The 26,953-nt window shown below is 42.3% G+C and overlaps 1 protein-coding gene across 3 annotated transcripts in view; it reads left to right on the forward strand.

The window, feature by feature from the left end:
- RSU1 (Ras suppressor protein 1) overlaps positions 1-26,953 on the forward strand; it is a 201,925-nt gene that overhangs the window by 56,194 nt on the left and 118,778 nt on the right. For all 3 annotated transcript variants that reach the window (XM_019460672.2, XM_019460671.2, XM_019460670.2), the window contains 4 exons: positions 2,225-2,345; positions 9,669-9,787; positions 11,413-11,495; positions 11,766-11,880. In XM_019460672.2, coding sequence (XP_019316217.1) covers positions 2,225-2,345; positions 9,669-9,787; positions 11,413-11,495; positions 11,766-11,880 — 438 coding nt within the window. The remainder of the gene's footprint in view (positions 1-2,224; positions 2,346-9,668; positions 9,788-11,412; positions 11,496-11,765; positions 11,881-26,953) is intronic.

Here is a 26,953-nt window from a genome sequence, read left to right on the forward strand (position 1 = left end):
TTTGTGGTTTTAAATTGGACTGATTTAGCAAGGAGAGTGAAATAATCTCTCATCCTGTCAAAAAGGCGATACCTTCAGACCAGCATTTAATTGCATTGGCAGAGTAACTTGGGGAAGGCAGCAGTAATTCTGGCTGCATTATTCTTGGTTTGTGGCTAAATTGAGATCATCATTTTCTCCTGGTTGCACTAACTTTCTTTATTGCTCTTCAAACTAATCAGATGAATGCGGTGAGAGAAGCTTAGTGGTAGCTGGAGGGTGCACAGGGGAAAAGGGTGAGGTCCCCGAGCAGGGCTGACTAGCAGAGGTGTAGTCATCAGTAGAGCTGTGCCTTACACACTGAACGTTGTGGGGAGAGAAGAGTCAGCTGACAACACCCGGCGACTCAGCAGGTGCACCTGAGTGAACTTCTCTGCGATCCTTTATGCAACGTGAATGCCGTTGATTCCCCGCAAAGTGTCTCCCCGACCACACACCTATAAATGTGCTTTTAAGGCCAAACTGTACAGGTAGGGCTTCTATGCATTCATGTTGGTATCCAAGAGTACACTTTCTGGAGGTTAATTTCTAGCTGCCTCAATTTTCCCATGGAAACCCACCCTTTTATCTCCTCCCCAAACCGTCCCCTTGAGTAACTGTGCCTTGTGCATTTTCCATCGGGACCGCTGCCACCTGCCAAGTGTCTGAATCCAGACTGATTCATATTCCTCACAATCCCTTCCTCCAGTGAAAGCATTTCCCTTGCCTTTACCAAGCCTTCTTCCCTCTAACGGAAGTCAGATCATCAATACCTTAGACATTTTATGAAGCTGAAATTGAGGACTCAGAACTGTAACGAACAGTGTGCCTGTCCTCCTTATTCTTGTTCCGCTGGGAGTTATGCACCAGAGCTCCCGCAGCGGCTCCCTCCTTAACTATTTCAGATGTCTGTTTGGAATCGGATGTATACCTTTGTAGTGGTTCTAAGTAAAGGTGCTCCTGGTTTTTCCCAGTCTTCCGGAGTGCGCCCTGGAGGGTGTTGTTGGGATGGGAAGTAAAGGCACTGACATGACCCTTTGCTGTGCTGTACCCAAGGCCCATGTCAGTGGTTTCGGTAACATGGGTAGTCTTGGTGTTAGAATTGACATGAACCGTGGACGAGCCAACAGTTTGTATCAAATGTTTGTAGGAAGGCTGGATTAGCAGTGGGGGGCATCTGTTACAGATCTCCTTGCTACCAATGGAGAGTTAGTACTTTTGAGGTAAAGATGCCTTTGGCCTGCAAGTTGATATTTGCAAGTATATGCTCTAGGGAAGGAAGACTCTTTTAGGTCCTCATTGGTTTATTTTAACCTTTGATCTGCATGCTAGTATTCATATAATGCTACTGAGTTGGTTTTTCATATTTCTGTGTAATAACAGTGCATTGATCTGTTGCTAATCTGTTGTAAAGTGTGTGTGTGTGTGTGTGTGTGTGTGTGTGTGTGAGATCGATCAAGGTATAAAGACCAGAAACCAAAATCATGAAAGAGGTTGGTTGAATATTTCATCATTTGAGGTTGAACTTACATTGTGATTTAGTGCACTGTAAAGAGAACAGCTCTTCATGTGGCCCCTGGGGTCGCTCAGTTAAGTGTCCGACTCTTGATCTCAGCTCAGGTCATGATCTCACGGTTCATGAGTTCGAGCCCTGCATCAGGCTCTGTACTGACAGTGGGGAGCCTGCTTGGGATTTTCTCTCTCCTCTCTCTCTCTGTCCTTACCTACTCATACTCTATCTTTCAAAATAAATAAAAATGAACTTTAAAAAAAGAAAACAGCTCTTCAGATATCAGATTATTGAAACACCTTGATGAAGGTATCACTAACCAGGAAGGGCTTTGGCGTTTGCGGTCTCCCTTCAGGTAGAGGTGCAAGGAAACCCAAAGGAAGAAAACAGTCGTGCTTGTGAGGCATCGTATGGCAGTTATAAAAGAATTTATGCTTTGGAATATTCACCTATGGGCTATTAATGGCAGCCTGAAATTCTCTCTTGCCCTTTAAAGAAGCGTTTTCATTTCTACTCGATGGTGAGTTGCGAACCTAAGAAAAACCTACAAAAAGTAATATGTGTGTATATGTGAATCAGATGGTCATACTGGAGTTTCATCTCTCTTTCCTGGGCAAGAAAAACACAGTGTGTTGCTGGCGTTCCTTACGCAGAGCGAGGTTCCTGTATTCACACCCAGCATCTTTGTTTCCCTAGCTGTGCCGCCAAACATAGCAGAGCTGAAGAATTTGGAAGTGCTGAACTTCTTTAATAACCAGATTGAGGAGCTGCCCACACAGATCAGCAGCCTTCAAAAACTCAAACACCTGAATCTGGGGTGAGTATCCCTGGAGGAGAAAAGAACAGAAGAAGAGGAAGAGGGGGAGGGCGCGTGCAGGCTATGAGCACAGGAGGGACTGTGTCTGTTACTGACTTCTAATTTCTTTTTGTGTGGTAGGACTTTAACAAAAGTTTTACTGCTTTTAATATGTCTTTTCAGTGGGCTGCGTTATGCATATCTATTAGAGAAGTAATTGCAAAGCTAATTGTTGGTGCAGTAAGGGAGTGTGTGTGTGTGTGTTTTGTCATATTTGGTTTCTAACAAAATTTTATTTCAGTTACATTGACTGGAAAGGGACTTATTTGCATAGCGTTAACTGTTTAGACCAGTTGCAGTGTGGTTGATTGTTTTCTCTGTTTTAAGTAGAAATCGTTTACAAAGCGTCTTCCTTCCACAGAAGTGAGGGGGGGGAGGGAAGATACATTTCCGAACACTGCTCCATTGATTCTTACAATTCTTTTATGTAGTTGAGAGGTTATAATCCTGTGTCTTTCTTTGTACAAAGGTGAAGAGAGGAGGTTCGATTCAGCTGAGGTGGCAGAACCAGGTAGCAGTGAATAATAATAATACATCTGTTACTTTCCAGTTTTCAAAGTCCTCATGCCGGGATTTGACCCTCTCAACAATTATGAGGGACGTAGGATGGGCAGTAGTTTTCATTTTGTGGAGTGGAAGTCAGGCCCTTTCCGAGAGCCTCAGTGACTCTTTCCTGATTGCCCCTGAGCTTAGTGACCGAGCCAGGCAGAGGACCCCATTATCTGGGGTCCAGCCCTCTCCATGAGACTCCATAGATGACACCAGAACTTGGGCTTCTGAATCCCAGCTTCATTGTTAAAGCTGTGAGGTGAAGCTGTCCACTCATGCTTCATCCACTGTGTGAAGTTGCATATTCATTAAATTATAGCCATTAAATGCTTTAGTTAAGCTAGTGATTTACATGGAATGGTGATAGAAGCTGGCCAGGTATTTATCAATTTCATAGGAAGCAATCATGAAGAAAAAAGAAACATCTCATTCATGGAAGGATTTTTAGTTGAGCATATTCTTTCTAGGGGGAGTTTGGTTAGAGACTCATATGATGTTCACTCTGCTTAGGATATAATCTTCGAAAGATCCATGAGCATTCTCTTTCCTAATGTCTGAGGGGAAGTAGAGCTTAAAGGAAAAGGGGAATATGACTTAAATCAGATGGCTTTTACCCCTACACATATGGAGATTGTGTACCCATCTGGTAAAACAGAAAAGAAAGGATCCCTCATTTATATCTTTGTTTTGGGAATTATTAAGTCTTGATTTTAATTTGTATGTAAGCAAGAAGCTAAAACTAGATGTGTATACTAGCTGTACAAAACTAGGTACATTCTTACTGTTAATTTTTTGATTAAGTGGTTTAACGAGTCATTTATATATAAGGTGCCAGGCACAGTACCCGGTCCGCGGTAAGCAGTACGTTGTGTTGGCTGTGTCCATCGCCCTCGCCGTCATCATCACTTTCTTCCTTGTTTCATTTACTTCAGGACTATGTAAGTGTCTCATCTGTGTCAGGAACCTTTCTAGTGTTGGGGTTCAGTGGTGAAAATCACAGCCCCTGGCCTGAAGTGTGGGGGCGGAGCCAGCTGTAAATGAGCAGTGACGGTTCACAGCCACATCACTGACATGCTGGAGGTTGTCTGAAGGCAGGTGGGAGAGACCGCCAAGGGGGTTAGTCAACAGGTGAGGTTGTCTGAAAATTCCCATAGGGGGCAGTATTTGAGCCAAAATTTGATGCATGGAAATGAATTTCTCAGACTCAGAGGCAGAGGGAATGCATCCCAGGCTGCAAGAATGACATGATTGTGGGGCGCCTGGGTGGCTCAGTCGGTTGAGCGTCCGAATTTGGCTCATGTCATGATCTCGCGGTTCAGGAGTTCAAGCCGCACGTCGGGCTCTGTGCTGACAGCCTGGAGCCTGTTTGGATTCTGTGTCTCCCTCTCCGTGCCCCTCCCCCCCCCATCCTGTCTCTCTCTCTCTCTCTCTCAAAAATAAATAAGCATTAAAAAAAAAATTTTTTTAAAAGAATGACATGGTTACAAGCTGAGAGTACTGCATGTTCCACGCAAGTTGTTCAGTGTTGCTGAGTGTAAAGTGTGAGGCAGGAAGCAGTGAGGGAAGAGGTGCGGCCAGGTAAAGAAGCACGAGTGTCTGCTATTTCGTTCCTGAGTATTTCCTGAGCTCCCAACTATGTGCCAGGCACCGTTCTAGGTAGTAGCCATCCAACCTTTATGGAGCGTTCGTCACAGTTGGGGAAACCAACGATAAACAAATAAATGTCTACAATGGCAGGGTGGCCCTGGGTGCCAAATAAAGGCGCTCTGATTTTATCCTGCGGACCATGAGGAGCTTTTACGGCAGGCAGAACAGGAGGTATGAGAAAAGATTGGATTTTTGTAGGAAAGGTCATGCGGAGGGGAGGTTGGGGTAAGAAGCGGTCAGGACACCCCTAAGCACGCTGAATTAGTGTTCCAGGTGAACTAGGGCAGTGGCAATGCCCAGCCAGGAGAGGGGTTTTGTGTGAAAAATATTAAGAGCTAAAACTCACAAGACGGTCACTGATGGTATGGGTGATGCCTGGGGGTCTGTCTGGGCAGCTGAAATAGAAATAAAGATGGGGACAGCTGTGGGAATAACATCGTGAGCTCAGGTTTTGTTCAGTTGGGTTGGAGGTACCTTAGGACAGAGTTAAAAAGTTTTCTTTTTTTAGTCAAACGCATCTTAGTTCCCTCTCTGTTGTCTTTGGAGCTGTTTGCATTTTTGGCTCTCGGTGTTTTATTCATTGTGTAAAACTTTCTGTGTATTTAATTACATTGCTATATAGATGGAATTGTCAAAGTTTGAACAAAAATTCTTAGCTCTCTGGGAGAGGAATTAACATGAGTTTCAATAAAGGATATTTCTGTTCTCAAATGGCATAAAGAATTATACCTGCATAGCCCTGTTTAAGGAAAGTTTTAGAGAGAGGACTCTTTAGAGGAAGCAGTCTGAATAAAAATAGACACACAGGAGACACCAAAAAACTCAACACGAAAAAAACCCCAAATAATCCAGTTAAGAAACGGGCAGAAGACATACACAGACCTGTCACCCAAGAAGACATTCAGTGGCCAAAAAACACCTGAAAAATGCTCAGCATCACTCATCATCAGAGAAATGCAAACCAAAACCATAATGAGACATCCCCTCACCTCTGGCAGAATGGCTAAAGTCAAAAACGCAAGAGACACCAACTGCTGGTGAGGATGTGGAGAAAAAGGAACTCTCATGCCCTGCTGGTGGGAATGCAAACTGGTGCGGTCACTGTGGAAAACGTTTGAGGTTGCTCAAAAAATTAAAACCAGAACTACCATATGATCCCGTAACCCCACTACTGTGTGTTAGTACCCAGTACTACTTTCATACCCAAAGAATACGAAAACAGTACTTTGAAAAGATATATGCACCCCTGTGTTAATAGCATTATTTGCAATAGCTCAAACATAGAAGCCATCCTTCAGTAGATGAAGGAATGACGTGGTGTGTATGTGTACACGTACTTCTCAGCCACAAAAAACAATGAAGTCTTGCCATTTGCAACAACATGGATGGATCTAGAAGGCCTGCTGCTAAGGAAATAAGTCAGAGAAAGACAAACACCATATGATTTCACTCATATGCAGAACTTAGAGACAAAACAAATGAAAAAAGAAGAACGGAGACCAGCCACAAAACAGAGTCTTAAGAGAACAAACTGATGGTTACCAGAGGGGAGGTGGGTGGGGGGATGGGCGAAATAGGTGAAGGGCATTAAGGAGTGCACTTGGGATGAGCACCGGGTGACGCATGCAAGCATTGAATCACTGTATTGTACACCCGAGACTTATGTATAGATGTAACACCGTATGTTAACTGTACTGGAGTTAAAATAAAAATTGCGTCTGTACACACACAGACGAGACCCTACAGCACAGCATTTAGGCCACGTATATGCATATTCTGAACAGCACGCTCAACCAGAAGTTGCTTTCAAAGTCATATACGGTATTTGCTGTTTGTCCTGATGATGGCAAGGCCTGAAGGGATTTTTAGGCCCTCTGAATAAATAAAGTTTTATTACGTTTCTAATTGTTTAAATGTGGTTCATTTTGTGGTCATTTTCTACAGAATATAAAGCCACATTGGCTACTTGCTGGTAATTATTTCTGGGATAATCTCAGTACAGTAGCACCACGGGCTAACTCTTCTGGAATGGTTTTTGACCCCGTGAGATGCTGGAGCTCATCATGCGAAACTTAGAAGTTTTCAGTAAGTACAGTTCTGAGTGGCTGTGTGTGTGAGTGGGTCACCGTGGACGTGAGAAGAATTATTACCCTTAGCTAATAACTAAGGTTTTACTGAAGCAAGAGGAGCCCAAGAGGACCTCTGGAAGTCAAAACGTTCCAGAAGGGAAGCATTAGGAAGGACCTTCCTAGCTTTTGAAAAAGAGAAAGGAAAAAGATGCCGACCAGCCTTCGACCCCCTGCTTTTATAAATTTCTACATCGTGTGCAGGCGCTTTCCCTTTTCCAAAACACACTGGAAACAAAGTTCACCGGCAGACAGAAGAATTCATACCATCATGGCACGCATGAGCGCCGTAAGCAACTTTGTGTGTAAACACTGGAGGTGATCTGAGGGTAAGCTGGTGACCCAGACAGGAAAGCCCCGCTCAGCTGTTCAGGCTGCCCACAACGGTCTTCTCCCAGGGTGAGCTTACCTGTTGGAAACCGAGTCAAAATTTCTCTCAGGCTTCCTGAAAACCAGTGGTAGTGATGACTCTCCTTTCTCGAGGACCCTTTGTGAGCCACAGATCTTCCGAGCTGCTTCAGACGTCTCAGCTGTCAGCCCCCTGGCGATCCTTCCGGAAAGTACTGCTCTCATGTTCCCGTCGAAGAAACTGGGTCTCAGAGAAGCTGAGCAACCTCCCCAAGGTCACCCAGCTAGCGGCGCCAGGCTGGACTCCGACTGTCACCCAGCTCTGTCTGCCCTTGCTGTAACCTCTCACGGACACCCGCAGGGGCCCCCAGAGCCGCGGTCCCACGCATGGGCGTGGAGATGGCTGGGGACCACGTGCGCCCCTGCGGCTCCTTGTTTGTGGCCAGCAGCGCCTCCGGGCCCTCTTAAGCATTTGAGTTGGGGCTTCCTTTCTGCCTGCCAGGTTGGCGAGCTCCCTGCCGTCACTGCTGTCACTGCACGGGGGGCCTCTGCAGTGATCCGGACACCCTGGGGGTATTGGTTTCTGTCTCAAGGAGAACCACCTCTGGCTCAGAACCACCTCTGGTTCTCTTAGCAAAGGGAGCCACCTCTGTCCATCAGGTGGACAGACTCAGGCTCACTCTGGGCTGGAGATGGAGATCTCCTTCTGGGAGGTGTCTCTTTGCTCTGAGGAAGGCTGACTGGCGCTTTCCTGCACCTCATCTTTCCAAAGTCTACTGTGTTTGGAAACACGAACTTTATTGGTGATTTTCAAAAAGAGGTAACTTAGAGCGGTAAAGAAACACCTAATGTACACCTCCGTGCTTTGTCCAGCGTTGGTGATTTTTCTTTCAGTTTCCTCAGATCCTTGCGTTGGAATCTAGGCATCGGGGGGAGGGGCTAGGTGCTCCCAGATACCTGTCACCCTCCCCAGGTGAGCCAGAAGTCCTTGTCACTTAATTCATGTCAGCTCTAAAGAGATGATAGTAAGCGCTGTCCTGCCTGAACTACGCGATCGTTCTGGTGACCCAGGTGAAACTTGATGTCAATGTGCTTCACACACGGTGAATTGGTAGAAACAATCCGTTGTTGTCATTACGGCAAAGGGTCATGGAGGTTACTTTTATTAAGTGTAAAGTTAACCAGTGACTTTCCTACCCAAAAGGTAGAAATCGCTTTGACCTCGGTTTCTACTTGTGCTATCAATTTTTTCTTATGAGGCCTGGTTGGTGGGTGATTGGCAGCTGTGGACAGGATTGTATCTAGTATGAGAAGGATCGAGGCCTCGAAGCATTTTATTTTTTTTTTTAACAATTTTTTTTAACGTTTATTTTTCAGACAGAGAGAGACAGAGCATGAACGGGGGAGGGTCAGAGAGAGAGGGAGACACAGAATCTGAAACAGGCTCCAGGCTCTGAGCTGTCAGCACAGAGCCTGACGCGGGGCTCGAACTCACGGACCGTGAGATCATGACCTGAGCCGAAGTCGGACGCTTAACCGACCAAGCCACCCAGGTGCCCCAATCGAAGCATTTTAATGTCACAGTTCCTCCTACCCTTCAATCCTCCTACCTTTAATCTTATATTAGACTAAAAAAATTTTGGGGTGTGCCTGGGTGGCTCAGTTGGTTAAGTGTCCAACTTCGGCTCAGGTCATGATCTTATGGTTCGTGGGTTCAAGCCCTGTGTTGGGCTCTGTGCTGACAGCTTGGAGCCTGCAACCTGCTTTGGATTCTGTGTCTCCCTCTCTCTCTTCCCCTCCCCTGCTCATGCTCTGTCTCTCTCTCTCTCAAAAGTAAATATTTAAAAATTTTTTTTTAAATCCTCTTTTAAGTATGCTCAAAGGGAACCACATTAAGAAAAGTAAGGGTCTTAAAGAAAATAATAAAAGATATTTACTTTAGATTTCAGTGGAAATACGTACATATATATATATATTAGTTTTCAATTATGAAGAAATACACATAAGATTTACCATCTTAACCATTGTTAAGTCTATGACTCTGTAGCGTTAAGTATATTCACGTTCTTGTGCACCAACCTCGAGAAGTTACTCATCAGGCAAAACTCTATACCCATTAAACAACAACTCCCCATTTCTCCCTCCTTCAGCCCCTGGCAACCACTGTTGTAATTGGAGATCGTTTTGAATGTTAGTAATTGCATAACAAGAAAGTGATTTTTTTTCTTCCATTGGAATAAATGAAATAAAGCAAATGTCTAAAAACGACAAAGCTTAATCTGTATCTTTTGAGGAATTATTATTGCCACATCCGTGAGGCAGTTTTTCTCTGGATGGACAGATACTTTGTGATGATTGAAGTTTCTGTGTAACACAGGGACTGAGCTTCCTTGCAGAAAATGATGAGACATTTTCAGATGTTTAATGAGCATAGAGGCTCTCTAACTATAATTACTGTGTTGGTTAAAAGAACATAAAGTGATTGCAGAATTATGGCCTCTTCTGAGTTTTCAGTCTCTTACACACGGCTCTTCGGCCTGTGACACAGAGGTGATGTCTGAACATAAACGTTTTGTGTGTGACGTCTTGGGTTTTTTTTTTTCCCCAACCACAGCATGAACAGACTGAACACTTTGCCTCGAGGATTTGGCTCTCTCCCAGCTCTTGAGGTCCTTGATTTGACTTACAACAACTTGAATGAAAACTCTCTTCCCGGAAACTTCTTCTACCTTAGTAAGAAACTTTTAATTCTATAAATCTCCTTAAAATGGTACTTTGCGTTCTGAAAGTGAAATTTATTTGCCAGGGCCCAAACTCCAAGAGAAATTATTGGACGTATATATTTTTTTCTTCGCACATTTCTTTTGAATATTCCTTCATAGCTCAGCAGTATGTATGTTTGATATATAGTTAGCTGACACCATTGAGCTCAAGTGGACTTAGTAATGTCATATTAACTTCCAGATAGAGATTATGTACCTAAATGAGATCGAGTCTCACATTTAGCTAAAGAACTTGACTTCCTTCTTAAAGAGCATGCAAAAAAATAATAATAATGTATGTGTTCTCCCATGTTGCAATTAACTCTTTGTAAGCTATTTCCCCAAAGATATTTCAACCAATTATATATAAAAATATGCATTAGTAAGCTACTGACAACTTTTTAAGCCTCCTAAAAAATACTGTCAATGATGTGGTCTGTTTCATCTATAGAATACAATCAAACGTCAAGAAATTGTCATAGATAAACACACTTTATCTTTTCGACTGTATTCTTTGCAAGCAGATTTCTTGCTGCAGATACCCGTAAGAATGAGGGAAAACTGATTTTTCTGAGAACTCACAAAATATTTAGGAAAGATTTGCTTTCCTTAAATGAGTGTTCTGCTTCTCCAAATAGTGACACGTATGGCATCCAGAGATTCTGAATTTTCTGAGCTGGTCTCCAAAACTTCATTTATAACCTTATGCATATTCTCTCCCCCAGATTTTCCCAAGCACATGATGAAGCCAATTCTAAAATATTTTCATGGGCCATGAAGGAGATTTTGTTGTGTATATTAACACAGAGTTCTGTCGAATTTTAAAACATTTGAGTGTAATTGAATACCTGTAAGCAAACAAAACAGACCTCTGATTATACTTCTCCTTTTTGGTCAGCGATAAAAAAGATGCCTTAGGATTTTTTCCTTCCGTAGTTCGGGGCTGTGTAGTATTGTGAACAAACTTCTGACCGCTGATATTCTGCCTGGGTTAGGGTTTCTCTATTTGTGAATTCCCATGTCGTCATGTTAGCTCCTTTGTCCTCATTTATTTCTCATTCTCATTTATTTTTTGTGGTTAAGGCTAGAGAAACAATTAATAATAATTAGCCCGATTATTAAACAATGAACTGTGATTATGGCCTTCATCACCGGAAAGCCTTTTAGTTATTTATTTTTAACATAGTTGCATTTACACGACAGAACCTTTTTGCCTGAAGCGTTGACACCAATGTCACAGTGGTTTTCTTTGTTACACATACGGACGCAAAGCATAAATGTGAATCGGAAATGATAGAAGAAAAGTCACTCTCTTTCCTGAAAGCGTCTTGAAACCCTGTGCCAGAAACTGCCGATGCCCACGGTTGCTAATTGTGTCAGTCCTCTTGGATATAGATGTTTTCCTGACCACACCAGCCCCACAATAAGCCAGTAAATCTAAGTTTGACCTGCTTCTTATTATTGGGAGCCCTAGGTGTGTCACAGGCTTTTCACCGAGCCGGGGTTATTAATCAAAGCTGACTCCCTTGTATTGATCAGACCTCAAATGGTTGGATTTCATGCCACCCTGTTTATATATCGCTGTTTAATTCGCAGCCACCCTGCGCGCACTCTATCTAAGTGACAACGATTTTGAAATCCTGCCGCCAGATATCGGGAAGCTCACAAAGTTGCAGATAGTAAGTAATTTATCTAAATTCTTGGAAAATCAATTCACTTCTGCAGCCCTTGTAGGAGTAGAATCAAGTCAATTTGAGCAGGGTGAGGTTTGTTGTGTAGGAATCAGCCACCACTCCCGATACTGTTTGTTCTTCATCTGTAGGCACTTGTAAATAAATTGAAAGCATTGAGCCTTCAAAGAAGAGAGGGCATGGAAAGGACGAGAGTTTCTGTTGAGCGCCTCTTTACGTGAAAACTGTTTTGACAACCCCTTGTTTTCTTATATTTAGCTCAGCCTTAGGGATAACGACCTGATCTCGCTGCCTAAAGAAATCGGAGAGCTTACTCAGCTTAAGGAACTCCACATTCAGGGGAACCGCCTGACCGTTCTGCCCCCAGAACTAGGTAAGGTTGCTGATGATGTCAGTTCGGGGTTTCATTAATATCAGTGATCCCAGTGCGGCAGTTCTGAGCAACGCTCTCTCCTCTTGGCAAGCACCCTCCTCCGAGGTGCTCCTTCTGATCATTTCTAGAAGCATTTGTCCTTGACCAGGGTTCAGCTGTTAAGGGTTTGACCTGGCGTGCTGCTGTGTTCGGCAGCCCGAGCACCCAGAGAAACTGCTGATGAAGAATAACCCAGCTCGGCCCGGGCACGGGGTCGGGGGAAACAGCCCTAGAGTAGTCGTAGCGGTCTTGTCTGTGTCTCCTCCTTTGCTGGCTGATGATTTCTTTAACAATTATTTATTTATTTATTTATTTATTTACATTTATTCATTTTTTGAGAGAGGGCATGCAAACGGGTGGGGCAGAGAGAGAGGGAGACACAGAATCGGAAGCAGGCTCCAGGCTCTGAGCTGTCAGCCCAGAGCCCGATGCGCGGCTTGAACCCACGAGCTGTGAGATCATGACCTGAGCCAAAGTCGGGTGCTTAATCAACTGAGCCTCCTGGGCACCCCAACGACTTTTTAATCAACCCACCACTCTTATGTTTTTGTTTTTTTTTTTTACTCTCTTAGTTTGTAGTTTTAATCCCTTGAAAACTTTTGCCACATAAAGTATTTGTTACGGCTGTGTGAAGATACCTTTTGCCATCGTGCATTTGGTTCTAGCCTGACTCCACTTCCATGGGAATTGCAAAATATGTTCCAGCTGAGAATTCCCTGGTCCTGCTTCTGTGGCAGATGAATCTTAGTCCTCTGCCTGCTCATTCACATGGCCCAGGGTGGGCTTATGACGTCCCTTGGAAATCACGTTCAAACCTGTTACTCTGTTGCCGACGTATTCTGCCCTTCTGGAAAGGTTTCATGAGTTTACTTCTCTTCTCTCGTGCAGACCCTCCGTGTTCTCTCACTCCTTCAACCCATTGAACTGCATTGTTCCTCAAACTGTGAATATTTGCTTTTCTGCTCCAGATTCCCGTAATTTGAAGAAAAAAAACACAAAAACAAACCCACATTTAACCCAGAGTTTTTTGAGCAAGTACCTCAAGTGAACCTGGCCGTTTGAAAGAGGCCAGGGGTTGCCACTTGGAACGAAAGCTCCATGAGAGCGGGGTGGGGTTTTATATTCCCTCCCTGCTGGATGCCCCGTGCCTGCCATGCTCTAGGCTTCAGGTTGGTGCTTGAGGAATGGGTACTGAATGAGTTAATGAAATGAGGACTCACCTGGCAAGGTGCTGGGAAGGCCATGCGGAGGCAGAGTTTGACGTCTGCCCAGAGCCATGCTCCCCTCGTGGAAGCCACAAGCCACATTTCCAGTGCTCAGTATCCATGTACGGCTCGTGGCTACCCCCGGGGAAAACCCAGGTACAGAACGTTTTCATCACAGGGTGTTCTGTTGGGCAGCGCTGGTGTGAAGGAAAAGCATTCCCGTGGTTTCATGGAACGATGGAAAGTTTCAGCACCACTTGCCCCATCTCCTTGGTCAACTTTGTCGTTGTAAAAGGTCTTTAGGAACTTGCGCCAATTTGAAGGGCTGAGAAGTAGCTCAGCACGTTCTCCTCACAGTTACAAGTTGTCATGCGTCACTTAGGAGCAGGCTGCGGGACCAAGGAAAGATCGTTGCGAACGTTTTTAAGGCGAAAAACTCCTTGTCAGAAGAAAGGGTTTGTACCGTGACTGTTGACCAGGGGTGGTAGCATTAGTGATACCTGGGGGGCTTTGGCAGAATACACATACCTGCTTCTTCTCCGACCTGGTGAATCAAAATCCCCCTGCAGGAGACGAGTTCTCGTGCCATTTGGAAAAGCTCCCTCCATGCTTCTGGCGTGCGTTCTTGGGCAGTGTGATTAGGAGAAACTGTTCTTTCTTCCTTCCTTCCTTCCTTCCTTCCTTCCTTCCTTCCTTCCTTCCTTCCTTTCTTTTGAAGTGTGTTTTGTTATTTTATTTCATTTTTCAAGCAGAGAAGCGAGTGAGGGCATTGATCAGTGATTTCTATCAGGTAATACTTTGTTGGGAAGATAAACCCAAGTGAACACCTATGTCCTTACATATTTTGAAATCTTAAATCATATTGCTTATCCATTTAAATATCTTGCTTAAAATCTAGTCCTACTTATCTAACATTTCTGTTAAGCTCTCCAGTAACAAATTATATATATATATATATATTAATTTTTATTATTATATATAATTTATTAATGTGTGTGTGTATATATATATATTTATATTTTACTCAAGAGTACAGTTGAGGAGAAAGTCACTAAATGACTGTTTTTCAAGCCATACCTAGGAAAGCTTAATCCCAACATCTGCCTCGTGGCAGATTTCCCTAATGACAGGCAAGTACTTAGCTGGAAATAAATCATGACCCCCTGGGAGTTTCTGTTAGAGGTCGAAACTAGAGATGAAGACAGATGTATTCTTTATTTTTAAATGGTGGGTTTTTTTTTTTTGAGTCAAGAATAATCTAATACATAGTAATGTAATGATAATTATTATAATAGTATGTATTAGGGTGCTGTGACAAGTGCTTTTCCTGCCCTAGCTCCTGTAATTGTCCTAAGACTTGTCAGCGGACTTTTGAGAGGTAAGAACACTGAAGCTTAGCACTGTCTGTAGGGGCACAGCTAACGAGTCACAGAGGCTTGATTGGCATCGTGTCAGGCTGTCCTCCAGGTCAGTATTCCTCCCCACTGTGGTGTTCTCGTTTCCATTCCAGCCGGCAAAAGGATTCCCAGAAAGTGCAGCACCCGCTCACTCCCCCTAGTGGCAGGAGAAAAGCTGCTCTCCTCTGGCGGTTGGATGGCCAGCATGGGGAGGGGGGTGGGGGTGTAAGCAGCAGGTTGTAATACCCTGCAGAGTGCAGATGAGACGGCCTCTGTAAAACAGTGCTCTTCTGCTAGACCCTCCAAAGTGCATGGTCCCTGGGTCCACCCGACCCTGTCCCCATAGACATACAGCCACAGCAGAAATGTCTTTGGTTTGGCTTGTCCACAGTAGCTAAGATGATCGTCTGGAGTCGCCCTGGCCTAGCTAATGAGCAGCACTAGGGACTGATGCACTTGAAGTGCATTATATCTGTCCCAACAGCACCCACTGGCTACGGGCTTACTTCTGGGTGCACCCTCAAGTGTGGATGATGCTCTCTCCCCTGTATGTTCGTATTATACATATCGGCATAAGCAAGGCAAATGCTTTTGAGATTTCTGTGAAATTTCCTTTAAAAATAAATTGGGAGGTGGGGCGCCTGGGTGGCTCAGCTGGTTAAGTGTCCAGCTCTTGGTTTCAGCTCAGGTCACGATGTCATGGTTTTGTGAGTTCAGGCCCCACATCAGGCTCTGTGCTGACAGTGTGGAGCCTGCTTAGGATTTTCTCTCTCTCCTTCTCTCTACCCCTCTCCCACTCACGCTGTTTGTCTGAAAATAAATAAACATTAAAGAAAATAAAAATAAATTTGGAGTTTAACAACTTGAAGCCTTATTGGTAAGCGTCTTTGAACCAAGCAGTGGAATCCAGATGTGTTCTGACTTGTCAGGTCTAAGAATGTTTAGGGACACGGCAAAATGAAGTCAGGAGTTTGGCTGGAGTTTTTTCTGTGTTTTTCTATTACTTTCCTTTCGTTGGAAATCCCTGAATAAGTTATTTTACCTGCTGTGTCTGATTCCTAGAAAGTAGTACACTTGATTTCATGTTGGTCCATATGCATATAGCAAATTAGGTACAAATCAGGTCTGTCATTCACCCATTCAGACATTTATTAAGTTCCTACTTTAGGCCAGGTCTTGTCTCCAAGGAACTGACTTTCCAATAAAGTCAAATTCGCTAACTCCTCAACTGTTTATTGGGCCCCTGCTTCATGCTTGTTTCTTGGAGATAGGACAAGGGACAGATCCTGCACTGGGGGAAGGTGGATGAGTGGTTAGATGGACACCATATTAGATAGTAAGTACTCTGTGAAAAAAATAAGCATGGAAGGGAGTGTCTAGATTGTGGTGGGGGCAATATTACTCTGTTGACCAGAGTCAACAGGGAACGGTTTGCCTATAAGTTGGTGTCATTTAAGCAGAGACCTGAACAAGGGAGGGGACTTTCCTGGCAGTGGGAACAGGAAGTGCCAACGTCGTGAGATGAGTTGTGTGTTGAGGAATAGCAGGGACGCATATAATACACTTCAAGTGCATGAGTCCTTAGCACTCCCAAGAGGAGGGTGGGGAGAGGGGAGCCCAGTTAGGAAGTGGGGACTAGATCCCATGAGAATTTGTGGGCATTGTTAAGGATTTTGGCTTTTTCTCTGAGGTGTCGTGGCTGCCTGCATAATGGTCCCCAAAGATGCCCCCCGTCTCCGGGCATTTGTCACCTCACATGGCTAAAGGACTTTGCCAGTGTGATGTAGAATCTTGAGATGGAGAGATTATCCTGGATTACGAAGGTGAGCCCGGTATAATCACCTGAGTTTTAGAAGACGAAGGCAGGAGGGTCAGAGACAGTAGTCAGTAGTCGAAGGTGTGATGACAGAACCAAGAGGTTGGATTGTCGTGGAGGGGGCCTTAAGCCAGAGAATGCGGGTAGCTTCTGGAAGCTGAAGAAAGCAAGGCAGTGTGTTTTCCTCCGAAGCCTCCAGAAGGCATGCAGCTGCGTTCATCCAGATGGTGATAATGGTCAGCTTCTGGGTCTGTTTCAAAGGCAGATCGAACAGGAATTGGTGATGACCTGGGTGAGAGGGAGAGTGGAGGTTTCAGACCCCGGGAGCTAAAAGGATGGGAGAGAGAACAGGAAGGGTGGGTGGGGAGACGTGGGGAGGAGAGGAACTAGTGATTAGCCGAGTTGTGGGTGTCTTAAGATCGAGATGCCTTTTTGGATGTCTAATCGAGAGGGCAGCTGGGTAGGGCGATCTGAAGTTGGAAGTGAGGTCTGGGCTAATGGATGATTTGGGGCGTTGTGAACATAGATGTAATGCCACCGAGTGGACGAGAACCCCCGGGTGTGACTGTAGAAGATAGAGCCTGGGAGCACTGTGGTTCCTAGACCCTAAAGCCAGAGGGATGTGTCTGGCTCACTCCCAGGCAGGTATCTGGCCAGGTTGGGGACTGTGGCTTCCCCTGATTGGCTCCACGATGACTCCCTCGTGCTGGTGCAGTGGGGATGCTGTGCTTCAGAGGAAAAATGTTTTTCCTGACATGTGCAGTTAATTCTGCCAGTGAAAGCATGAAACAGACACAGTCGAAATCTTGTCCGGAGCCTGCCTGAATCCGAATGTCTCTTCAGGACCCGTCCTTTAGCCAATCTCTTCAAAGTAAAGCAGCGATGTGAGTGAATGAAGTTTCACCCGGTTTTAATTAGTGGCAGAATGAGTGAGCGGAGTGGAGGAAAGGCCTGCATCGGTAGGGAGGAAGGAAAGACGGACGCCCCGAGCAGTCCTCAGAACAGACAGAGCGCCAGAGTGGACAGCCTCCTGGAGCTGCTCTCTGAGCGGCGGTCCTCTGCTCTGCTCTGGCATTTCCTCTCTCGCCCGAGACCGCTGTTGTCTTGTGAACTGAGGATGTGACTTACAGGTTTTTGCATGGTCTCCACTCGGTTGTCCAGGGTTCAGTTACTTGCTCTTGCTGGAGTCGTTTCTGGTTTCTTGGCCCCTAGACAGTCCTGGGACCTCTTCTCCCATATCTGTCACCCAGATAATTGCCATTAGAGAAGGAAATGGCCTTGGTCAGTGGGTATGCAGCAGAGCAAAGTGTTTTAGATGTTGGAACCTTGTCTACACCAATTTAAGCCGCCTGTAGGAGGGATGTGTGCAGTGCCACATACACCTGGGGCTGGCTGGCCTGGTGTCCTACTTTGTAGGTCAGGAAGCAATAGTATTTTTTATTACAGAAATAGGAGAAGTATATGTATTCTTTCTAGCATATTTGTGAAGAGTAGAGACAAATATTAATTCCACTCAAAGAGTAAGTGATGTCAGGAATTGGGAATTTTTCTCCAATTATAGTTCTGTAGAAGGAACAGAATTAAGAAAGAGGGTATAGACCTGTCTAAACTCTTTTGTATTACACCTCTTAATCCTTTTCTTTATGGTGTTGAGAAGCTAAAGAAAAATACTCTACTGAGGCAGGCAAGAAGGAAATGCAGTTTTCTTTTTGGTCAGTCAAGTCCCAGGCTGTGTCTTGTTCATTGTCTTTTGCATTATTTTCACTCTGTCAGTTGTTTCCCAATTATCTTAACCCAGAAGTCTAAAAAACCAACAACACATGTTTTAATGTGTACAGTAGAATGTGGACACTTACCTCTTCATCACCAGGCTTGGGTTCAATGCTCTATGACTTTGGACAAATTACTTTACTTTCTGCGCCTCGTGTAGAATGGTGGTAAGAGTGGTCCCACCTCATAGTGCTGTCCTGAGCATCAGAGAATAATCCATCCGGAGAATTTAGCCACTTGCCAGGAGTAAGGACGACTTCCCAGGAAACCTTAGGTAAACGAATACAGGCACACAGATGTGCGTGTGTGTGTGTGTGTGTGTGTTTGTGTGTGTGTGTGTGTGTGTGTGTACGTGTACAGACGCTGGATTTCATACTGTAGAGTTTTCACTCTCTATAGGCTGGTTTTCTGAAGCCTGGGCTCCTCTCACGCAGTCTAACCATAGGGGTTGCCCGAGTCCCACCCTTTTGACAGGGAGAAGCACTTACCGCAGAGCACCCGGAGAGGAAGAATGACCGAGAAGGTCAAAAATCCAGATTCCCCGTGGCACCCTGTGATGGGCTGGTTTATCCTGTGGGTGGAAGAATGGCTGTGCATCAGCTGGCGTGGAAGCAGAGGAGAAGCACAGTAGGTGTGGGGAGAGGCATGCGGGGGTGCTGTGCATAGAGGAGAGTGTAGGTCCCGTGGAGAGGCTCCACATGACAGACACTTGGTGTGGGACAGTCCTGGCACTGGCGTCCTTTCAATTCCATGGTCACAATTGTAATAACAAAATTTTTTTTTAAGTTTATTTCTTTTTGAGAGAGATACAGAGCAAGGGGGGTAGGGACAGAGAGACAGAGACAGACAGACAGACAAAATCCCAAGCAGGCTCCACACTGCCAGCACAGAGCCCAGTGCGGGGCTCGAACCCATGAACCGTGAGATTGGGACCTGAGCCGAAATTAAGAGTCGGATGCCCAACCGACGGAGTCACCTAGGTGCCCTCTGTAATAACAAACTTATAGTTTCACAAAGTACCCTGGAAGGTGGAACTCCTGTCCCCAGTCGGTGGTAACTACCCCAGGTTATCAAAGGGTAGGACCATTTACTGCTTTTGCTTTACGTCTGTTCTAGGACTCAGGAAAATGTAAAAATGCAGCATTTTGTAGGGGAAAGGTCTCTCTGGAGCGGATGCTAACAGACACACACCTCCCAAGAGGTAATTGTTAGTCTGTGAAATGGTTGCCAGATGTCATGGTAAGTTAGCTTCGTAGTGTAGTGAGTGGCACGTACTTACTTCATGGAATTATAAACTGTGCTGCTTGTACAAAATTGAATTTGGCAGTTGATCATAAACACTTCTTTGAAGTTGCTTTTAGGCTTGATGGAATTACATAAAAACCTGAGTTTTACACAAAATGTCGTAATTTACAAAACGGTTCCATAGCCTTTAATCTCGGTTCTGTACTGTAGGCAAGGAAAGTTCTTGGGTCACTTTTTGAAGGTGGCAAAACCAAAGTGTACAGGGAGCTTGTGACGTGCCCTAAGCTCCATTACTGACACAGCTTGTTACTGACAGAGCCAGATTTTTAGTTCAGGTCTGTCGACTTCAAAAACGAGCGTTTGTCGAAAGAAGATGTGGTAGACGTGTACAGTGGGATATTATACAGCCATAAAAACAGCTGAAATCATGCCATCTCTTACAACATGGATGGACCTAGAGGGTATTATGCTAAGTGAAATAAGTCCTAGAAAGACACAGACCGTATGACTTCACTCCTACATGGAATCTGAAAAACAAAACAAGGAGGAGAATGAGACCTATAAATACACAGAATAAACTGATGGTTGCCAGAGGGGAGTGGGGGGCTGGGCAAAATAGGTGAAGGGGGGTGGGAGATACAGGATTCCAGTTACGGGATGGACGATATTGTAATAGTGTTGTGTGGTACCAGATGGTAGCTATACTTGGGGTGAACAAAGCGTTCACATTGAGAGATGTTGAATCACTATGTTGTACACCTGAAACTTGATGAAATGTGTGCCAACTATACTCAAAAAAAAATTTTTTTAAGGAGCTAAAAGAACCCTCCCCCTCAAAAACGAAAGTATTCCTCTAAATAGTATATCTGTACATGTATCAGTATTGAACCAATTAGAAGAACATCATTTATCATTAAATGACAGATAACAGTGATTCCAAACATAGGCCTTAATTTTATTCTTTGAAAAATAAAGCGTGAGGCATAGAGAATCTTCACCAAACTTTGACTTTTGGTTTGAATTATGTTACATCCTCTTACATTTTATTTCGATGTTAATACTCTTTTGACATACTTCATAGGAAATATTTCCTATTCTTTCATTCCCATGGTCTTAGTTGATAATCAAAAATGATTCCTGTCAGTCTCCTACATGATATTTTTTAACAAGTTCCATTTTATATATTCTATTTCAGTGAATTTTTTACCCCAGAGAATGCTCTAAGTGTGGGTTTTAAAAATGCTAAGTGAATTATATTTCTGCCTGGTGAGTTACTGCCTTAAAGGGGGTGGGAAGTTGCAACACATAAAACGTTTCCATTCCGTATTATAAATTTCAGGAAGCCCAATGTCAGGTTCACTGTGATTGAACATGTGCATCATTCTGTGTTAACACCAGCTGGTAAGGCATGCGACTCTTTGCAGTGGACCATTCTTTGATTTAATAGGACACTAAATGTATTCTTGCCCTGGGAGAAATATCGGCAGTACCGAGATTCTAGATTTAATTTTTTTTATTCCAGTGGCATATCTGTAAATACAGTTCCTATCACCCGAATACGTATATAATATCTTACGTTTATGTAGCATCTCCCTCAAAGCATCTCCTGTATATTACATTATTCCTGTATTTTTTTTTTAAAGCAATTTTATATTAACTTAGTCCTGAAAGGTATTGTATGAGTGTCTTTTGGGGGTCACGGCTGGGATGGGGTGAAGTGGAGGATGATGACCTTTATGCTGGCCACACCAGAAATTTAGTGACAGACCCAAAACCTACACGCTCATGTTCATTGTCAACGTTTGTGTAGTGATTTTAATAGACCTCAGTACTCTGTTACCTTTCATATTTGCTGTTCTAAGCAGAATGGCTCGTCTCATTGGACAGCCCCTGTCTATGTTACCATGTCACATCCTGACCTGCAGCTCCTCACACGGTGTATTCCTCTGACCTTTTGGGTTTGACGCAGAGCAGTAAGTGAAATAGACATGATCCCTTCCCTCATAAAGGGAACCTTTGAAGGAAACAACAAACGGTTGAAAATGACGGCAGAAATGACAATAAACACCCAAATCTGCTGGAATGCCAGCTCTGGTGTTAGACTGGAACATCCATCCTTGAAGACAAGAGTGTGCCACCGCCTTCTGTCGCTGGGGTTGCCACAAGAGCCTCCTCTTGACTGGTTTCCCTGCTTCCTCCCTCGCTCCATCCGATCCCTTCTTCACACAGCGCTCCAGGTACTTTTTTGACCACTTCTGTGATTTCGAATTCTTGAAGGTACCCTGTTGAGTCTGGAGGCCCAAGATTATCTTGCCTCCCTGTTTTTTATGCTGCTCTGGCCCCTCCGTTGCTCATGGGCTACCCTCTGTGTCTGCTTCGTGGTCCTTCACGGTCTTTGCACTCTGCTTGGAATTTTCCTCTCCTGAATAGTTGCATAGGTGGTACCTTCAGGTGTCAACTCACATGTGGTTTCTCCTCAGTGATCCCTCTCCTGACCGTTCACTATCTCACCAGCCCCTTCCTGTTATTTTTTTATTATGGCGTGCTGTTTTTTTTTTTTTCTTCCGATCCGCTCGAATTAAACTTAGTGTGTGGTATGTATATTTTTTCCCGTATAAGTAATTGCTATAGCACCATTAGTAGAGAAGAGTTTCTTCTTTCTAAAGAATTGCTTTGGTCTTAGTCAAAAGCCAATTTACTATATAAATGTGGATATATTTCTGGATTGTATATTATGTTTCCTTGTTCTGCGTTTATAGCACTACCATGTTGTCTTGATGACTATAGCTTCATAAGAAGTCTTAAAATCATGTAGTGTAAATTATTTTTTCAAAATCGTTTCGGCTAGTCTGTGTCCTTTGTACATGCATATAGATTTCAGAGTCAGCCTGCTGGGATTTTGATTGGAATTTGACTGAACTGACAGATCATTTTGGAGAGAATTTGCATCTTAACAATATAGAGCCTTCCAATCTGTGAACATGATCTCTTTCTCCATTTGTTTAGGTTTTTAAAATTTCTCTTGGCAATGTTACAGTTTTTACTTGCATATATCTTGTTAAATTTATCCTTAAGTATTTTCGGTTTTTGATGCTATTGTGAGTGGAACTTTTTAAATTTCATTTTTAATTATTGCTAGTACTTAAAAATACAACAACTTCTTGTAAATTGACCTTGGTTCCTGTGATTTTTCTTAATTTTCTTATGAGTCTAGTTTTCATAGGGTTTTTGTTTATTTATTTGTTTGGCTTTTTCATTGTTGTTGCTGGCAGGGCGTAGCACAGCATATCTCCTAAGATTTTCTATGTACATGGAAGTCTTGTCTCCCAAAAAAGACCATTGTATTTCTTTTTTTCTGGTTACTATTCTTTATTGTTTTTCTTGTCTTATTACACCAGCCAGGCCCTTCACTACAGTGTGGAATAGAAGCCGTGAGAAGGAATATCCTTGCTTTATCTTGATCTTAGGGGGAGAGTATTATTGTTCATTGTTAAATGGATACTAGTTATATGTCTTTAGAAAAACACTTTTTTATCAGGTTGAGAAAGTTTCCTTTTATTCCTGGCTTCTTTCAAGTTTTTATGAATAGGTATTAAATATTGCCAAAAGCTTTTTTTTTTCTTTCCCCCTCTATTGAGGCAATCATATGATTTTTCTCCTCTGGTAGCCATCCTCCAGGGTGGCTTCTAATGATCCCTGTGTCCTGGTATTAATACCCTTGTGTGGTCTGCTCCTATGGGTTTCTGTGACCAATATAATACAGCAGAAATAATAGCATGTCACTTGTGAGATTAAATTATAAAAGACGCTGCAGCTTCCATCTCGGGTATGCTGTCTTGTCCTTTGTCTCTCTCACTCTCTTTTGAATCACTTACTCTTAGGGAAAGCCAGTTGTTCTGTTGTGAACAACCTTACTGACCGAACTTGGAAGTGGATCATCCAGCCCCAGTCAAGCTAGACAAGCCCCAGACTGGCAACTTGACTGTTTCCTGAGAGCCCCTGATCCAGAACTTCTTAGATAAGTCACTCTCAGATTCGTACCCTGGGAAAATGTTAAGATAATAAATGTTAATTGTATTAAATTCCAAGTTTTGCAGTACTCTGTTCTTTAGTAGTGCATAACTAATATGTCTGCTTCATTTGTCATTGTGGCAAATGACAGTGATTGTTCAATGTTAAATCAGTCTTGTATTTTTATACTAAATCCCACTTGGTATTACTCTTTTATCCTTTTTTTTTTTTTTGGGTGGAAGCTTTATCGAGATAAAATTTACATACCATATAATTCACACATTTGGAGTATACAGTTCAGCATTTTTAGTATGCTCAGAGTTGTACTACCATCACCACAGTTTTAGAACATTTTTATTAGCTTAAAAAGAAACTCAATACCCTATAGCTAGCATTCCACAATTCCCCCCCTCCCCCAGGATTTTTATAGTTTGTCAGTTACATTTAGAATTTTGATCCATGTTGAGTTAATTTTCGTATGTGGTGTGATAAAGGTCCAGTTTCATTGTTTTGCATGTGGCTATCCAGTTGTTACAGCACCATTTGTTGAAAAGACTATTTTGCTCATTGGGTCTTGACATCCTTGTTAACACTTATTTGACCATAGATATGTGATTTCATTTCTGGACTCGTGTTTATTTATTGATGTATATAGTTGTATCCTATATAAGTTCTGCACTGTTGTTAATACTGTTGCTTTTTTAGTAAGTTCTGAAATTGGGACTTGTTAGTTCCAACTTTGTTATTCGTTTACAACATTATTTTGACTATTTTGAGTCCTTTGACATTCCAAATAAATTTAGAATCAATCAGCTTATCAATTTCTGCAAAGAAGCCAACTGGTGTTCTGATAGGGATTACGATAAATCTGTAGATTATTTTGGAGAGTATTGCTGTCTTATATTAAATTTGAGATCCATGAACATAAAATATCTTTTCTTTAGATCTTTTTAAATTTCCTTCAACAATAGTTTGTCAATTTCAGAGTATATGGTTTACACTTCCTTTGTTAAATGTATTTCTCAACATTTTATTCTATTTGACGCTATTGTAAATAAAATTCTTTTCTTAATTTATTTTCAGTTTATTCATTGCTGGTATAGAAAAATACAGTTGATCTTCATACTGATCTTGTGTCCTGTAATGTTGCTGAACTTGTTTGTTTTAATTAGTTTTTAGTGGATTCCTTAGAATTTTCTGTGTCCAAGGTCTTGTCATCTGCAATTAGAGATAGTTACACTTCCTCCCTTCTCTTCTAGATGCCTTTTATTTCATTTTCTTGCCTGACTACTTGGGCCACAACCTCTAGAACAGTGTTGAATATAAGTAACAAGAGCAGACATTTTTATCTTATTCCTGATCTTAGACAGAAAGCTGCTGGTCTTTCTCCACTGAGTACATTTCCTGTGAGTTCTTTGTAGATGACCTTTGTCAGATGTAGAAAGTGCCCTCTGTTCTTTGTAGGATGATTTTTATCATGAAAAGGTATTAAGATTTTGTTAAATGCATTTCCTGCATCTATTGAGATGATAATGTGGTTTTTGTTTTTTGTACTTTTGGTATTTCTAGATTTGATTTGCTAATATTTTCTCGAAAGATTTTCTCCTTCATTCAGTTCATGAGAGATATTGGTCTGTACTTTTTTTTTTTTTTTAACAGTATCTTTGTACAGTATCAGGGATATCCTGGTCTCATAAAGTTGGTAAAATTGGTATTTTTAAATGTTTGACAGAATTCATTAGTGAAGCTCTTTGGGTCTTGAATTTTCTTTGCAGAAAAGTTCTGAATTATGAATTCAGTATTTTCATAGATATCAGGCTCCTCAGTTTTCTCTATTTCTTTTAGCATTGGTAATTTTTGTTTCTTCTAAGTTGGTCTGTAGCATCTATAATGATATCCCCATTTTTATTTATGGTAGTAGTAATTTAGGTTTTTCCTATTTTCTTTGCTTTTGATTGGTCTGGCTAGGCTTTATCAATTTTATTTCTTTTTAAAAAACTGGTGTTTAATTGAATTTCTTAATTCTTTGTTTTGTATTTCATTGATTTCCTTATCTTCTGTTCACTTTGAGAACAATTAGCTCTGATTTTTCTAATTTCTTTAGGGGAAAGCTTAGATCATTGATTTTCAGTCTTTCTCTTTTCCTACTATAAGCGTTTCTAGAAATAAAGAAATGTATTTCTCTCTAATCATTGTTTGAGCTGCATCCCACACATTTTGTGTTTTAACCATCATTTCATTTAAAAATATTTTCGGAGCACTTGGGTGGCTCAGTCGGTTGGGTGTCTGACTCTTGTTTTCAGCTCAGATAACGACGCCAGGGTCATGGGATCGAGCCTCGTGTCAGGCTCCGCACTGAGTGTGGAGCCTGCTTAAGATTCCCTCCGTCCCTCTCTTTCTCTCTCTCTCCTTTTGCCCCTCTCCCCTGCTTACATGTCTCTTTATCTCTCTCTCTATAAAAAATAAATAAATAAAAATTTTTTCCAGTTCCCTTGTAATTTCTTCCTTGGCATGTGGGTTATTTAGAGATGATTTGTTTTCAAAGATTTTGTAGTCATTTTGTTATTGATTTAAACCTTAATTATGGTCACAAATCATAATCTGTATGATTCTCCTCTTTTAGAAGTTCATAGCCTTGGTTTATGGCCCAGTATATTGTCTGTGTTGATGAATTTTCCATATGCACATTAAAAGGTTAAGTATCCTATAGTGTTATATAAATATCAGGTCAAATTAGTTGATTTGTTAAAACCTCAAGTAACAGTGCTATAAGTTCTTTTAAGTCAGCTATCTTTTTAAAAAGTTAACAAGAGAGAAAAAAATCTTTAGTATTTCAAGGCACACTTACCATTTCCAGTGCTTTTTAGCCCTTGATAGAGATATGAGTATAACTTACTTTCATCCTGAAGAATTTCCTTTTATATTTCTTGTTGTATTGTTTTGGCCACAAATTCTCTCAGCTTTTCTTCATCTGAATTGCCTTTATTTTGCCTTCATGTTGAAGAATTTTTTTCTAGACAGAGAATTTTAGGTTGACAGTTTTATTTTTTCCTTCCAACTCTCTAAAGGTAGTGTTCCGTTGTCTTCTAATTTGCATTGTTTTGGTGTCATTTTTACCATTGTTCTCCGTAATATGTACTGTGTCTTATTTTTCTTTGCCTTTAAAATTTTTTCTTCATCATTGATTTTTAGCAGTTTAATTATGTGCCTTCCTGCGGTTTCCATTGTTTCTTCTTCTCAAGGGTTGTGTAGAACTTCTTTGATATATGGTTTGTAATATTCACCAAATTAGATAAACTTTAGCCATTATTTCTATATTTATGTATTTACCTACTTATTACCTATTTAGCTAGTTACCTCCTATTTCTTCCTCCTTTTCTGGAAGTCAGATTACACTTAGGTTAGATCACTTGATGTTTTCCACAAGTCAGCTGCCCAAAACTTTTTCTTCTATTTTGTTTTTTTCAACCCGTGTGCCCCTCTTTGCGATTCAGTTTTGGTGGTTTATTTTGCTGTGTTTTCAAGTTAACAGATCTTTCTGCAGTGTCTAATCTCCTGACAAGCATATATTCAATGAAATATTCATTTCA

Source organism: Panthera pardus, unplaced genomic scaffold, assembly GCF_024362965.1.
Source record: "Panthera pardus isolate Hobbes unplaced genomic scaffold, ASM2436296v1 HiC_scaffold_6, whole genome shotgun sequence".
In the NCBI taxonomy this organism is placed as follows: domain Eukaryota; kingdom Metazoa; phylum Chordata; class Mammalia; order Carnivora; family Felidae; genus Panthera; species Panthera pardus.